The sequence below is a fragment of the Psammomys obesus genome, unplaced genomic scaffold (assembly GCF_907164565.1).
Source record: "Psammomys obesus unplaced genomic scaffold, mPsaObe1.curated_primary_1811, whole genome shotgun sequence".
Taxonomy (NCBI): Eukaryota; Metazoa; Chordata; class Mammalia; order Rodentia; family Muridae; genus Psammomys; species Psammomys obesus.
Window position 1 is genome coordinate 6,837,458 of NW_026596445.1, and position 15,227 is coordinate 6,852,684.

The window sequence follows — 15,227 nt, forward strand, 5'->3', positions numbered from 1 at the left end:
TGCCACTGAGTTCATGTCAGAGACAGTCACTGCCCCCCTTACTAGGGAAACCACCTGGAGACTGAGCTGCCATGGGCTTCCTCTGATCAGAGTTCTATGTCTTCTCCATGCATAGTCATGGCCCCAGGTATATTCACTCTTTTGGTCTCCTTGTGGAGCTCCTGTACCCTCCAGGTATTTCTATCTCTCCCTTCTTACATAGGTCCCTGCACTCTGCCCAAAGTTTGGCTATGAGTCTTAGAATCTCCTTTGATATCCTTATGGGTAGAGCCTTTCAGAGGCCCCCTATGGAAGGCTCTTGTTGTGTTCCTTGTCTTCTACTTCTGATGTCTATCCTGTTTGCCCTCTGAGTGTGGTTTCAGTCTTTTCTCTTAGGTCCTCCTTGCTGTTTAGTTTCTTTGGGACTACGGATTTTAGTATGTTTATCCTATATTATATGGCTAATATCTACTTTTAAACTCTCCCAAATCTAAAATAAGGCTGATATTCATGATTCAATATTATATTTGTATTTATAGCTTTACATGTTATTTTAAAAAATTCTGAACATAGTAAGATCAGATAATCTACTATTATGATTTGTGAATTATTATTAATACATCAGTAGCATGCATCTATTGGCTGAGATATTAATTTTTAATACAACAGCTTTCTAAGATCTTTAAATCTTACATTCACATTTTTAATTTATTTTTTATATTAATCACAGGTTATTTACTTTGTATCCCAGCTGTAGCCCCCTCTCTCCTTGCCTCTCAATCCCACCCTCCCTCCCTCATCTTCTCCCTGCCCCTTTCCAAGTCCACTATTAGGGGAGAACCTCCTCCCCTTCCATCTAACCTTAGCTTATCAAGTCTCTTCAGGCCTAGCTGCAATGCAATGTCTTCTTCTGTGACCTAGCAAGGCTGCTCCTCCCTTGGGGCGGGGGGTCGAAGATATTGCCATTGAGTTTATGTCAGGAATAGTCCCTGTTCCCCTTATTAGAGAACACATTTGGACACTGAGCTACTATGGTCTATATCTGAGCAGGGGTTCTAGGTTATATCCATACATGGTCCTTGGTTGGCGAAACAGTTTTACTTTCACATTTTACTGGTTAATTTTATACATTCTGTCTTTCAAGCAGTAAACTCAGTTAAAAACAATTAACTCCAATTACATTTGGAGTTACTATAGATTACAGTATATTTTGTAGTTGCAATGTGCTGAAAATATTCCAGAGACTGAATTCCTTCTATTGAAAACTCAATGAAAGTATTATCAAAGACAGATAAAAGTGCACATCATTGGGGTATTTCATATCTATCTGCAGGACTTCAGAGCATGTTACCATGAAACATAATTCCTTCAAGGACTACAAATGAAGGGCCATTTTGACATAGAGTCCTATTTCTAAACACTAATTTTCATCATTCACCAAGATGTATTAGACACCATAGCAATTTAGGGACAATGGCCTGCCTTTCTTATTGCACACATACTGAGTCTTCCAATCAACTCCATTTAGCCACTAATTGGTTACAGGAACAAGCTTTTAAAAATTGGGCTATACAATTTTAGAAAATGCCACCATTCTCTTTGTAAACAAATGATATGTTCCCCATTGCACAATAATAGGTAGTTATCAGCCATTCCTCTTTATCCTGACTTAGTCATTTATTTAACACTACTCTGTTCCCTCCAGGAAATTCATGGTCTGTCACCCTACTCACTGGTATCTACATTTATGGATATTTTAGCAGACCTTTCATTTCCATATCACTACTAGGCAACTCTTCAGGATTTGAAAGAAATAAAAAATTCACCTTAACATTCGGACAAGCATCCAACTTCAAAATTCTGTTTTCTTTCTATAATTCCACTCTGTTCACTTTTAAAGAAACACAGTCTTTTTTCTTCCTATTATTAAACGTACCACGCAGAACATTACATTATTATGCTACACATGGCAAAGAAATTTTAGTATTCAAGGGATTATAGTAATTAAGTCATCCTTCACTTTGGGTGATGTGACACTTTTTTGACTATAATGTCACTCCACTTAAAGTCTGTGTAAACAACATTATCTTAGTCACTCTGCATTACATTTCCAACTGTGAGCATAATTACAAGGTCAGAGTGGACAAGAATATAGGTAATCCCAAGGAAACAACTTGTAAATTACTTGTTCAAGGTTCAGACTGAGGGTTTTTTTATTTTTTATTTATTATTTATTACAATTTATTCACTTTCTATCCCAGCTATAGCCCCTTCCTTCTTCTCCTCCCAATCTCACCCTCCCTTCCTCATCTCCTCCCTTGCCTTTTCACAAGTCCGCTTATAGGGGAGGTCCTTATCCCCTTCCATCTGACCCTAGCCTAACAGGTCTCATCAGGACTGGCTGCATTGTCTTCCTCTGTCGCCTGGCAAGGCTGTATTCCCAAAAGGAGGGTGATCAGAGACACTGCCACTGAGTTCATGTCAGAGACAACCCCTGTGCCCCTTATTAGTGAACCCCCTTGGAAGACTGAGTCTATGGGTTACACTGAGCAAGGGTTTTAGGAACTCTCCATGCATGTCCTTGGTTGGAGTATCAGTCTCTGCAGGGGCCCCAGAGATCAGGGTTTTTTGGGTTTTTTTGTTTTGTTTTGGTTTGGTTTTTTTGTTTTTTGTTTTTGTTGTTGTTGTTGTTTTTTTTTTTTTTTTTTTTTTTTGGTTCTCTTGTTTTCCTTTGGGGGCTCCTGTCCTCTTCAGGTCTTAGTATCTCCCCCTTCTTTCATAAAATTCAAAGCACTCTGTCCAAATTTTTTCTATGACTCTCAGCCTCTGGTTTGATAACTCGATCAGTAGACTCTTTCAGAAGCCCTCTATGGTAGGCTCCTGTCCTGTTCCCTGTCTTCTCCTGCTTCCGATATCTATTGCATTTGCCTTTCTGAATGAGGGTTGAGCATCTTCCCTGTTGCTTAGCTTCCTTAGGAGTATAGATTTTAGTATGTTTATCCTATATTATATAATAGTAACTTAAAAACTTCAATATTTAATATACTTATATTAAAGTATTATTGTCTAGATAATACTGTCTGTAGCCAAGAATATGAATATTTTTAGACTTTTATTAAAGACAAAGTGTCCATGATTTTGAAGTTTTGTTGTAAAGAAGAGAATAAATGTTGTTTGTTAAAGTTTTTTTAAACTCATAAATTTGATCTGATGATTGCAATTGTTTTGTTTTTGTACATAAGGAACCATCAGTATCTCAACTCTACTGGTTTTATTTTTCAGAAGTATGCTTGACAAATATACCACAACAAAGTTTACTCTTTTTTTCTGTTTTTATGGAAAAATATGAGCGATGCTAATATTTTAAATGGTACATTTAATTGTCTTTTCAGTGTATAGTAATTGTCTGTTAATAAGTGAAATACTGAATATTGTCTGACCTACATTTTTGACGCTTACCTCACAATTTTGGAATATGTCATATTTTAAGTGACTGGCCTACTGCTTATTTTGAAAATTGGATAATTTGTTTAAATCCTCACGTAGAGTAGAAAAGACCTCAGTAAAATAGTCTAGACTCATCTGGCAGAAATTCTCTTTACAAAATTAGTGCGAATGGTATAATAAACAAAATAGTGGTTGTTAGAATCAACTTCAACTGAAAAACAGTGTACTGGCTAGCAAAAACATTGATGAAAGTTCTTAAATCTGAACATAACACTTCAATCGGATTACAAACAAGCACAGTAAATAAAAACCCTCAAAAGGATTCTCTGGGATTCTTGTCACATTTGGACAATGAGGTCATTTAAATGTTTTATTCTACAATAGGATCTATTTCTGGCAGAGTAGCTATTGGTTGTGAACATTTGATGCATTTGCAACTCTGGGAATTTTTTAAAATATTATTATTGTTGTTATTGTTACTGTTATTTTATTACAATTTATTCACTTTGTATCATGGCTGTAGCCCCCTCCTTCATCTCCTCCAGGTCCCTTCCTCCTTCTTCCTCTCTATATCCTTCTCCTATTCCACTGATAAGGGAGTTCCTAATCCCCTACTATTTGACCCTACCCTATCAGGTCTCATGAATTCTGTCTGAATGTTCTTTCTCTGTGGTCTTAGTAGGGCCACCTCACCAGGGTGAAGTGATTAAAGAGTAGGCAGGGTGACTCTCTGGCATGAATTCTGGTAATTTAAATAAAATCAAATTTTACTATTTCCCTTTTCTAGTTTGGCCTTTTGCCATATTAGACAGCTTTCAAACGTATTTTCTCTGGCACACCGAATATGGAAAACCTTGATAGTTCTATACTACTTCTCAGGGTAAAGATCTAAATTGTTCAAAACAAGTCTTTCCAGAATGCAAAATCCAATTACCTCCTTATCTAAAAAGAAATCGTGAATTAGTTTATTGAGCGGTCAACCTGAGTTCTCTTAAACTCACTGCCAGAAAAAAATATATATATTTGAGTAATTTCATTTTCAATTGGGAACCAAATAATAGCTGCCATTTCACTCTAATTCAACATTTGTAATATAATGTTTCAGATTGGGAAACCTGAACATAGACTCTAGATGGTATAGTACTGCTGTATTTTCCCTATAACACTGAGATCTAAACTTACATTTCCCCTACTATCCAGAGAATGCTGTATATGCATAAATACCAACATTATTTTTAAAATTCAAAGGAGTGACACATAAAATCTTTAGGAAAATTTTGAATCTGATGAAGAATAGAAAGGAGAATATGAAAAGTTATATCATTAACGAATAACAACAGATCGAGGTTTTCCAAAATTATTTTTGATGGTCTTATAAAACTTTTTAATATGAGTAGCTTAAATGACACATCTATTTACAGTTTAATTTATTAAATTTAAGATTGCTATTATATTAAACTGTTTTACTGTCATAAATACCATATTTTAAATTAATTTATTTTTTATTAATTACAGTTTATACACTTTGGATCCCAGATATAGCCCCCTCCTCTTCCCTTACCAATCCCACACTACTTGCCTCATCTCCTCCCACACTGCTCCAACAGTCCAATTATAGGAAAGGTCCTCCTCCCCTTCCATCTGATCCTAGTCTATCAGGTCTAATCAGCACTGACTGCATTGTCTTCCTCTGTGGTCTGGAAAGGCTGTTCCCCCATCAGGGGGAGGTGATCAAAGAGCCAGCTATTGAGTCCATGTAAGAGACAGTCCTTATTCCATTACTAAAGAACCCACCTGGACATTGAGCTACCATCGACTACATCTGTGCATGAGTTCTAGATTATCTCTGTGAATGCTCCTTTGGAAGAACAGTCTCAGAAAAGACCCTTTTGCCCAGATTTTTTGGTTCTGTTGTTCTCCTTGTGGAGCACCTGTGTCCTCCAGGTCTTTCTATCTGCTACTTCTTTCATAAGATTCCCTGCACTCTGCCCAACGTTTGGCTATGATTCTCAGCATCTGCTTTGATATCCTGCAGGACAGAGTCTTCCAGAGGCACTCTACGGTAGTCGCCTGTCCTGTTCCCTGTTTTCTCCTTCTTCCAATGTCACTCCCCTTGGACTTTGTGAATGAAAGTTCTAGCATCTTACCGAGGGTCCTCCATGATTAGCTTCTTTAGGTGTAAACATTTTAGTATGATTATGCTACATTATATATCTAAAATCCACTAATAAGTGAGTATATACAGTGTGTGTCTTTCTGCTTCTGGGATGCCTCACTCAGGGATGATCTTCTCCAGATCCCACCATTTGCCTGCAAATTTCATGATTTCCTTGTTTTTAATGGCTGAGTAGTATTCCAATGTGTACATATACCATAATTTCTGTATCCATTCCCCAGTTGAGAATACAAAAACTGGGTTGTTTCCAGATTCTGGCTATTAAGAATAAAGCTGTTGTGAACCTGGTTGAACATATGTCCTTGTTGTGTACTTGAGCATATTTTGGACATATGCCTAGGAGTTGTATAGCTGGATTTAACTATTCCTAATTTCTTGAGAAAATGCCAGATTGATTTCAAAGGAGTTGTCCAAGTTTACATTTCTCCACATTCTCTCCAACATTTGTTGTCACTTGAGTTTTCTGATGAGTGTAAGGTGAAATCTAATGGTCATTTTAATTTGCATTTCTCTGATGACTCAGGATGTTAAGCATTTAAGTGTTTCTCTGCCATTCTATATTCTTCTACAGAGAATTCTCTGTTTAGATCTGTACCTCATTTTTTAAAATTGGATTGCTTGATTTATTGTTTTTTAACTTCTTTAGTTCTTTATATATTCTGGATATCAGCCCTCTGTCAGATATAGGGTTGGTGAAGATACTTTCCCAATCTGTAGGCCTTCATTTGTTGTGACAACAGTATCCTTTGCTTTACAGAAACTTTTCAGTTTCATGAGGTCCCATTTATTGATTTTTGATCTTAGAGTTTGTGCTGTTGATGTTTTATTCAGAAAGTTGTCTCCTGTGCCAATGAGGTCAAGTCTCTTCCCCAATTTTTCTTCTAACAGATTTAAGTTGTCTGGTTTTATGTTGAGGCCTTTGAGGACTTTAGTTTTGTGCAGGGTGATAAGTATGGATCTATTTGCATTTCTTCTACATATAGATATCCAGTTAGACCAACACTATTTGTTGAAGATGCTATCTTTTTCCACTGTATGTTTTTGGCTTCTTTGTCATAAATCAGGCTTCCATAACTATGTGGGTTTATTTCTGGGTCTTTGATTTGATTCCATTAGTCCACCAGTCTGTTTTCATGCCAGTACCATGTTTTTATTAATGTTGCTCTATAGCACAGCTTGAGATCAGGGATGGTGATAACTCCAGAACATCTTTTATTGTAGAGGATTCTTTTAGTGAATTTGGCTTTATTGTTATTCCATATGAAGTTGAGAATTTTTCTTTCTAGGTCTGTAAAAAATTGCATTGGTAATTTGAAGAGAATTTCGTTGAATCTATAGATTGCTTTTGGTACAATGGCTATTTTTACTATGTTAATACTGCCAAGCCATGAGCATGGGAGATCTTTCCATCTTCTGATATCTTCTTTGATTTCTTTCTTCAGAGACTGGAAGTGTGTGTGTGTGTTTGTTTGTTTGTTTGTTTGTTTGTTTTCTTTTCATGCAAGTCTTAGACTTGCTTGGTGAGAGTTATACCAAAATACTTTATGTCCTCTGTGGCTATTGTGAAGGGTGTTGTTTCCCTAATTTGTTCTCCATTTGTCTTTTGTATATAGGAAAGCTATAGTTTTATGTTTTTGTTTGCTTGTTTGTTTTTTTGAGTTAATTTTATATCCAGCCACTTTGTTGAAGGTGTTTATCAGCCATAGGAGTTCCCTGGTAGAATATTTGGATCAGGCATGTATACTGTCATATCATCTGCAAATAGTGATACTTTGATTATTTCCTTTCCGATTTGTATCTCCTTTAATTGTCTTATTGGTCTAGCAAGGACTTCAAGAACTATGTTGAAGAGACATGGAGAGAGTGGGCAGCCTTGCCTTGTCCTTGATTTCAGTGGGATTGATTTAAGTTTCTCTCCATTTAGTTTGATGTTGTCTACAGGCTTTCTGTATATTGCCTTTACTATGTTTAGGTAATTGCCTTGTATTTCTGATATCTCCAGGACTTTAAACATAAACAAATGCTGGATTTTATCAAATGCATTTTCAGCATCTAAGAAGATTATCATGCATTTTTTTTTCTTTCAGTTTGTTTGTATGGTGAATTACATCGATGGATTTCCATATACTGAACCACTCCTGCATACCTGTGATGAAGCCTACTTGGTCATTGTGGGTGATATCTTTTAAGTGTTTTTGGATTCGTTTATCAAGTATTTTGTTGAGTATTTTTGTATCAATATTCACAGGGGAGACTGGCCTGAAATTTGCTTTCTCTTTTTGAGTCTTTGTGTGGTTTAAGTATCAAAGTGACTGTGGCTTCATAGAATGAGTTTGGATATTTTCCTTCTGTTTCTATTTTGTGGAATTGTTTGAAGAGAATTGGAGCAAGTTCTCCTTCGAAGGTATAGTAATATTCTGTGCTGAAACATTCTGGTCCTAAGGGTTTTTTTAGATGAGAGACTTTTTTTCAATTTTTAAATATTTAAAAAAAATTTATTAATTATACATTATTCACATTGTATCCCCCCATTAGCTCCCTCCCTCCTCCCCTCCAAATCTTTCCATTCTTCCCCCTCCTCCACACATGCCCCTCCCCAAATCCACTGATGGGGGGGTCTTCTTTTTCTTCCTTCTGATCCTAGTCTATCAGGTCTCATCAAGAATGGCTGCATTGTCTTCCTTGGCTGCTCCCCCCTCAGGGGGAGGTGATCAAAGAGCAGGCCAATCAGTTCATGTCAGAGACTGACTCTGTTCCTATTACCATGGAACCCACTTGGACACTGAACTGCCATGGGCTCCAACTGTGCAAGGGTTCTAGGTAATCTCCATGCATGGTCCTTTGTTGGAGTATCAGTCTCAGGCAAGATCCCTGTGCTCAGACTTTTTGTTTTTGTTGCTCTTCTTTTGGAGCTACTTTCTTCTCTAGATTTTACTATTTCCCACTTCTTTCATAAGATTCCCTGTATTCTGCACAAAGGTTGGCCATAAGTCTCAGCATCTGCTTTGATAGTCTGCAGGGCAGAGCCTTTCAGAGGCCCTTTGTAGCAGGTTCCTGACTTGTTCCCTGTTTTCTCCTTCTTCTGATGTCCATCCTCTTTGCCTTTCTGGATGGGGAACTCACTATGTAGCTGAGGATGACTTAAATTTCTAATACCTTTGCCTTCCAAGTATTGGGATTATAGTTTTGTGGCTCCATTTCCCTTAGTTTATTTCTTTCTTTTTTTAAAGATTTATTTATTTACTATGTATACAATGTTGTGCCTATAAGCCAGAAAGTGCCAGATCTCATTTTAGATTGTTGTAAGCCACAACATTTGAAATTTACTAAGAGAATCAATTGGTCTGAAGTACTTTGCCTCACAAAAATCTTAAATACAGTGATGCCTATGTTAGGTGATTATGGTAATATTTTCAAATATATATGCATATAAAACATCACACTGTGGCTGGGGTGGGAGGTTGGTGGAAAAGTACTTTCCTAAGACCTACAGGCTTGGATTTGATCCCTAATGACTAAAAAATTTTCACAAATTCTTCCAAAAAACATGAGGAAAATACCAATATATTCTCTGAGGCTAATCTAACTATGATTCATGTAGAAAAATCACAGATATCATAAGAAAACTATACAACTATCTCCCTTTTGAATACAGGTGCAAAAAGCCCCATCTCACACAAAGCCAATAACCTAAATCCAGTAGATTTCAATTCTGGGAATTGAACTCAGAACCTCTGGAAGAACAGCCAGTTTTCTTAACCTCTGAGCCATCTCTCCAGCCCCTCCCTTAGTTTCTTAAGGTCTGTTTCTTAAAACAAACAAATAAACAAACAAACAAACAACCCCTTTGCTCAACCATGTTTGTAGCAGCTTTATTTGTAATAGCCAGAAGCTGGAAACAACCCAGATGCCCCTCACCTGAGGAATGGATACAACAATTGTGGTACATTTACACAATGGAATATTACTCAGCAATAAAAAAATCAAGGAAATCATGAAATTTGCAGGTAAATGTTGGGAACTGGAAAAGACCATCCTGAGTGAGCTATCCCAGAAGCAGAGACACTCATGGTATATACTCACTTATGTAGACATATAATATAGGATAAACCTATTAAAATCTGTTCACCTAAAGAAACTAATCAAGAGGGAGGACTCTGGCTAGATGAGAGACTTTTGGTGACAGCTATTTCCTTAGGGGATATAAGACATTTCAATTTATTTACCTGCTCTTGATTCAGCTTTGGTAAGTACAATCAATCAAGAAAATTGTCCATTTCATTTGGATTTTCAAATTTTGTGGCGTATAGGCTTTTGAAATAAGACCTAATGATTGTTTGGATTTCCTCAGTGTCTATTTTTATGGCCTCATTTTCATTTGTGATTTCATTGATTTGGATAGCATCTCTCTGCTTTTTAGTTAGTTTGGCTAAAGGTTTGTTTGTCTTGATGATTTTCTCAAAGAACCAGCTCTTGGTTTCAGGAAAACACTGGAAATAAATAACCTCATTACAGCAAAACTAAAAGTAGCCAAGCACACTACTACAAGCAACATCAAAATCAAAGGATCTAACAGCCACTGGTTTTTCCGAAATTTGAGCTCTCAATTTTTATTTCTCATTTTCCTGCTCTACTTGAACTATATTATAATTATTCTTGTTAATTTTACACAATTGAAATTATATCACAAAACTGATTTCTGACTAGAAATAACATTTCCCATAGGTCACAAATATAAACATATGTGTGTGTGTGTGTGTGTGTGTGTGTGTGTGTAAGTATAGTCATATAGATTCAGTGTGGCTGTAATTAGACTAACTTCAAATTAGACTAACTTTAAAATTTATGGGTTACAAAATATATAGTTCAAAGCGTATTTATTTTAAAAATCAACACCATTTAAATGCTGCCTCTAATAAATATGTGTTGCACATCTTCAGTCAAGTTATATACAATGCTCTGGGCCTCAGCAGCATCATTTCAAAATAAACATTATAATATCACCTGCTTCACAAACTAACAAGATGAACTGATGAACTAACGCACAGAAAATCACATCAGATCATTGGATAATTGTTAAGTATTGTTATTTTATGACAAAAAAAAATTGATTGCTTATCAAAATTTTGGTTTGAATTACCTTCCTTATGTCAAAACTGATAAAACATTGACAGTTTTGTTTAACTAGTTGGTATATTTAAATATATTGAATTCCTATCACAGATAACCTATGTTATTCTCTAGTCTGATCTTACATGTCATATGTGACTCTCTTAAATCTTCATTTATATTATCCAAAAATGAACATATCTCATGCATGTATGACTTTAAAGTGTACATAGTATTCTTCCGTTTTCTGCTTTGTAAAGTTTTCATGAGACGCAATACTATTAATTAACTATCTTATTTGGGTATCTAAGGTTCAGAGTATAAGGGCTGGTAAAATGGGTATACCAGTAGGATTTAATTGTTTCCTTAAAAACAACAACAACAACAACAAAAACACATGAGTTTGGATGAGCAGTGATGATAGAAACGTACAGATGTCAGAAGCACTGGGACAGTGTGATCATGTGCTAAGGTCTCCGGCAAACAAGCAAATAAATAAACAAGCAAAGCCTCAGAGCAAGCAATTAGTTCCCTTCAAAAAAAAACAAAAAACAAAAAACAAAAAACTCAGAGGACTGACTTTTTTTTTCTTTTTTCAAGGCCAAGCAATAGTTCAAATGAATATTTTGTTGTGTTAACTACTTAAATTTCTTTTATTTCTTATTTTAACCATTTATAAAAATAAAGCCACTTTTCTAGATGAAATTGAGCATTTATTTAAAGGCAAGCTAATTTTCTTTTAAAAATATTTTATTTATTATAATTTTTTCACTTTGTATCCCAGCTGTAGCCCCACCCTCATCCCCTCCCAATCCCGTCCTCCCTTCCTCCCTCATCTCCTCCTATGCCCCTTCTGCAGTCCACTAATACTGGAGGTCATCCTCCCCTTCCATCTGACCCTAGCCTATCAGATCTCATCAGGGCTGTCTTTCTTTGTCTTTCTCTGTTGCCTGGGAACCCGTTTGGAAACTGAGCTGCCATGGGCAACATCTAAAACAGCATGTTATACACGTGTCTTTGTTCCCATTAAAGAAAAACAAATGAGTTTCAAATAGTAACCTTCTTACATAAGTGGGAAATAGTAAGAGCTGTAGGGGACGGGAACTCCACAAGCAGAGCAACAGAACAAGATAATTTGAACACAGGAAACTTCCCAGAAAATCATACTCCAACCAAGGACTATTCGTGGAGATGACCTGGAACCCCTGCACAGGTGTAGCCCATGGCAGTTCAGTGTCCAAGTGGGTTACCTAGTAATGGGAAGAGGGACTGCCTCTGACATAATCTGATTGGCCTGCTCTTTGATCACTTCCCCCTGAGGGGGGAGCAGCCTTACCAGGCCACAGTAGAGGACAATGCAGCCACTTTTGATGAGAACTGATAGACTAAGATCAGAAAGAAGAGGAGAACCTCCCCTATCAGTGGACTTGGGGAGTGGCATGCATGGAGAAAGGGGAGGGAGGGTGGGATCGGCAGGGGAGGAGGGAGGGGCTTATGGGAGGATACAAAATGAATAAAGTGTAATTAATAAAAAAAATAGTAACCTTCGTTATATAGATGAAAGAACAATGCTTAGTCTCTTTTGGAAAGGGTGTTACTGCATTATTACATAGTGTGTTTCATTGATTAACATGACATAAAATTCTAATTTTATTTTAATTTTCAAATCAGTTGAAAAAAACTATATTGGATACATTTATACAGTGAAAATATCATGAAGTGCATAACCACCAGTTTAGGAATGAACATATGACAATCACACCACTTATTTATTCAATTCACATCAATTTTCCATTTTCACAAGACCGAAGAACTGTAATGCTATATAGATATAGATATGGATACATTTTTGGTAAGTTTTATAATTGAGGATTTACAGCTAGAAAACAGCTAGCAAAATCTATGGGCAACATCCCATATTTCTCTCTCTTTTTTAATTGAATTTTTAATCAGCTTTTAAAAGTTGGAGAATGTCACATAAAATTATAGATACAAAACCTCTCTTAAAAAGTAATTCATTAACAATAGAAACCTACTGCAGCAATCTTCTGAGGTAAATAATATCCACCACTATTGATAAAACTGTATTTTTTCTAGTTCACCCTACTCTTCACTATTCCATGCTGCTAACGGCCTTTCATTTATATTTCTAGCCTCACCTCCATGAGCATTATAGTTTATGACCTTATTAGTTTCTCAGTAGTTTATTCAACTGATTTAACACATATGCTTTCAAAAAACACTTCATGTATTTTTCTCAGAATTTCAGTAAATATAAAATTTTATCACAAACACCCCAAAATGGGATATCTTGTTAATCCGGAAATAAGTTGATATAGTTAAAATCATCATTAATTTAACTAAGTGAGTTTGACATAATTTGCATGCCATTTAACTGGGAAAAAATAAAAGTGATTTCTATGCCTAAGTTCTATCCCAGTAGTGAAAAGTGAACACCTTCAAGAACCAAAACATAAATGCTAATCTTAACCCATTTTTTTTTCAGTTAAAATTATTCATTTTCAAAGTTGTATTAATAGTCTGTTCTGCTTTGATGTCATACTCAAATATAAAGTTTGGCACTTTATACTTGCAGGTAAATCCACTGCTTCTGGTCATTTGGGTATTATTTAATGTGCATGATATTTAAAACTAAATTTTAGTACAGCAAAATTTACAGATATTAGAAGTATAATCAAAGTCATTTTCATTTTCTGTATTGAAAATGTAGGGCACATTACATAGTACATTCCATGTCTCCCTCAAAATCCTATGATGTTTTTCTTTTTTTGCAGATGATGTAATTGTATTTGTAGACATTGTATAAAATAACAACCCAAAATTCCTAAAATAAACAATTTTTACCAAGTTCTCACAATGTAAGGTTTACATCTAAAAGTCATCCTTTTTCTTATGTACCATAAATGAACTAATTAAATTACAAATTTGTAGTTTTAAAAGCATCATGTCTTCCATTTATCTTTTAATATAAACATCATATAATTTTCTAATAGAATAGATATAGAAAGCAGGGAGCCAATAAGGAAGGAGGGAAAAGCTCATGCAAAAAAGAAGTTTCACATGTAGCCCATGATAGCTCAGTCTCCAAGTGGGTTTCCTAGTAAGGGGAACAGGGACTGCTTCTGACATGAACTCAGTGGCTGACTCTTTGATCACCTCCACTATGAGGAAGAGCAGCCTTACCAGGCCACAGAGGAAGACAATGCAGCCATCCTGATGAGACCTGATAGGCTAGGGTCAGAGGAGGACCTCCCCTATCAGTGGACTTAGAAAGAGGCATGGGAGGAGATGAGGGAGGGGTTTAGCTTGGGAGGGCATAATGGAAGGGGCTAGAGCTGGGATACAAAATAAATAAACAGTAATTTAAAAAGAAGTTTCACTTGAACAGTGCAAATGGAAGTAAAGATGGGGCATTGCTACCAGGCAATGTCGAAACCTACTTTAGTATCATGAGTTGGAGTCATTTTTCATTATCACTCTATTCTACATTAACCTAAAACACGACATTCAGAATAGCATTCTATAGATGGTTTTAACTTAAGTAAATTTTTCATACCTGTTTTAGGAAATTTCATATAAATCTTGTAAAGTAAATGTTTTTTTTTTTTTATGTGTTATGAGATGGGAAGGAATGTCAAGTACTTGAGGACTATTAAACACCCAAACATATTCCCATGCCTGATAGAATAATTCTTGTTATTTTCTAATATATCCTGTAGCACACTTAAAAACTTGTTTTACCCTGCAAAAGGGAATGTACCTTCCTAAGAATTCCACAGCCACAATGTATTTAAATTTATTTAAATATTTAATAACTTAAATATTTAAATTACTTTCCTATTATTTTACATAACTGTTAGTTTTCTCTTGCTACCTCTCAATCTCCATCAACTTGTGGCTTTTCTTTAACTTCTACTTTCAGTCCCAGGAAAGGAATTTATTTTTTGCCTGCATGCTATCTCTATTCTCTGTGACCCTGTGTTCCAATTTCAATTAATAAATATAAATGATCACTAACTGGAAATATTGAAACAATGGCAATCTCAGTTAATACGAAACTTCATATAGATAGGTTAGTTCTAAATAGTTACTCAGATTTCATTTTTTCTTATCACTAAGTATTAAGCACAATTACAAGTTTGATTCTGAGATTTTTAAATGGTTTCCCTTTCCTGTCTTCACAAGTATAATATAGAGAACAAGATTATGGAAATTTGGCTAAATTTGTAAAGGCTCCAGGACATTCTCAGGGAGTTGATTATTAAAAAATAAATACATAAATACCTGTTAACAGCTTGTTTTCTTGTCATTTGCCTCTTCCTTCTAAAAGGAGAGTGTAGCAAAAAATAAATAAATAAAACTGGTTAATTGAGAGTTTTAGTTAGTTAGCTTCCAATTATTCAAGGCTTTACTATATTTCACAAAAAAAAAAACCTCTTAAATTGTGAAGAAACTTTATAGGTTATACACAATAAAACTCTAGAAGGGAAGAGCA

At 35.6% G+C, this 15,227-nt stretch overlaps 1 protein-coding gene across 1 annotated transcript in view; it reads right to left on the reverse strand.

Annotated features, from left to right (window-relative positions):
• The window catches only part of Dach2 (dachshund family transcription factor 2), a 743,535-nt gene that overhangs the window by 536,959 nt on the left and 191,349 nt on the right, over positions 1-15,227 (reverse strand). Inside the window, exon 2 of the mRNA XM_055598244.1 lies at positions 15,017-15,055. Within this exon, the coding sequence (XP_055454219.1) occupies positions 15,017-15,055 (39 nt within the window). The remainder of the gene's footprint in view (positions 1-15,016; positions 15,056-15,227) is intronic.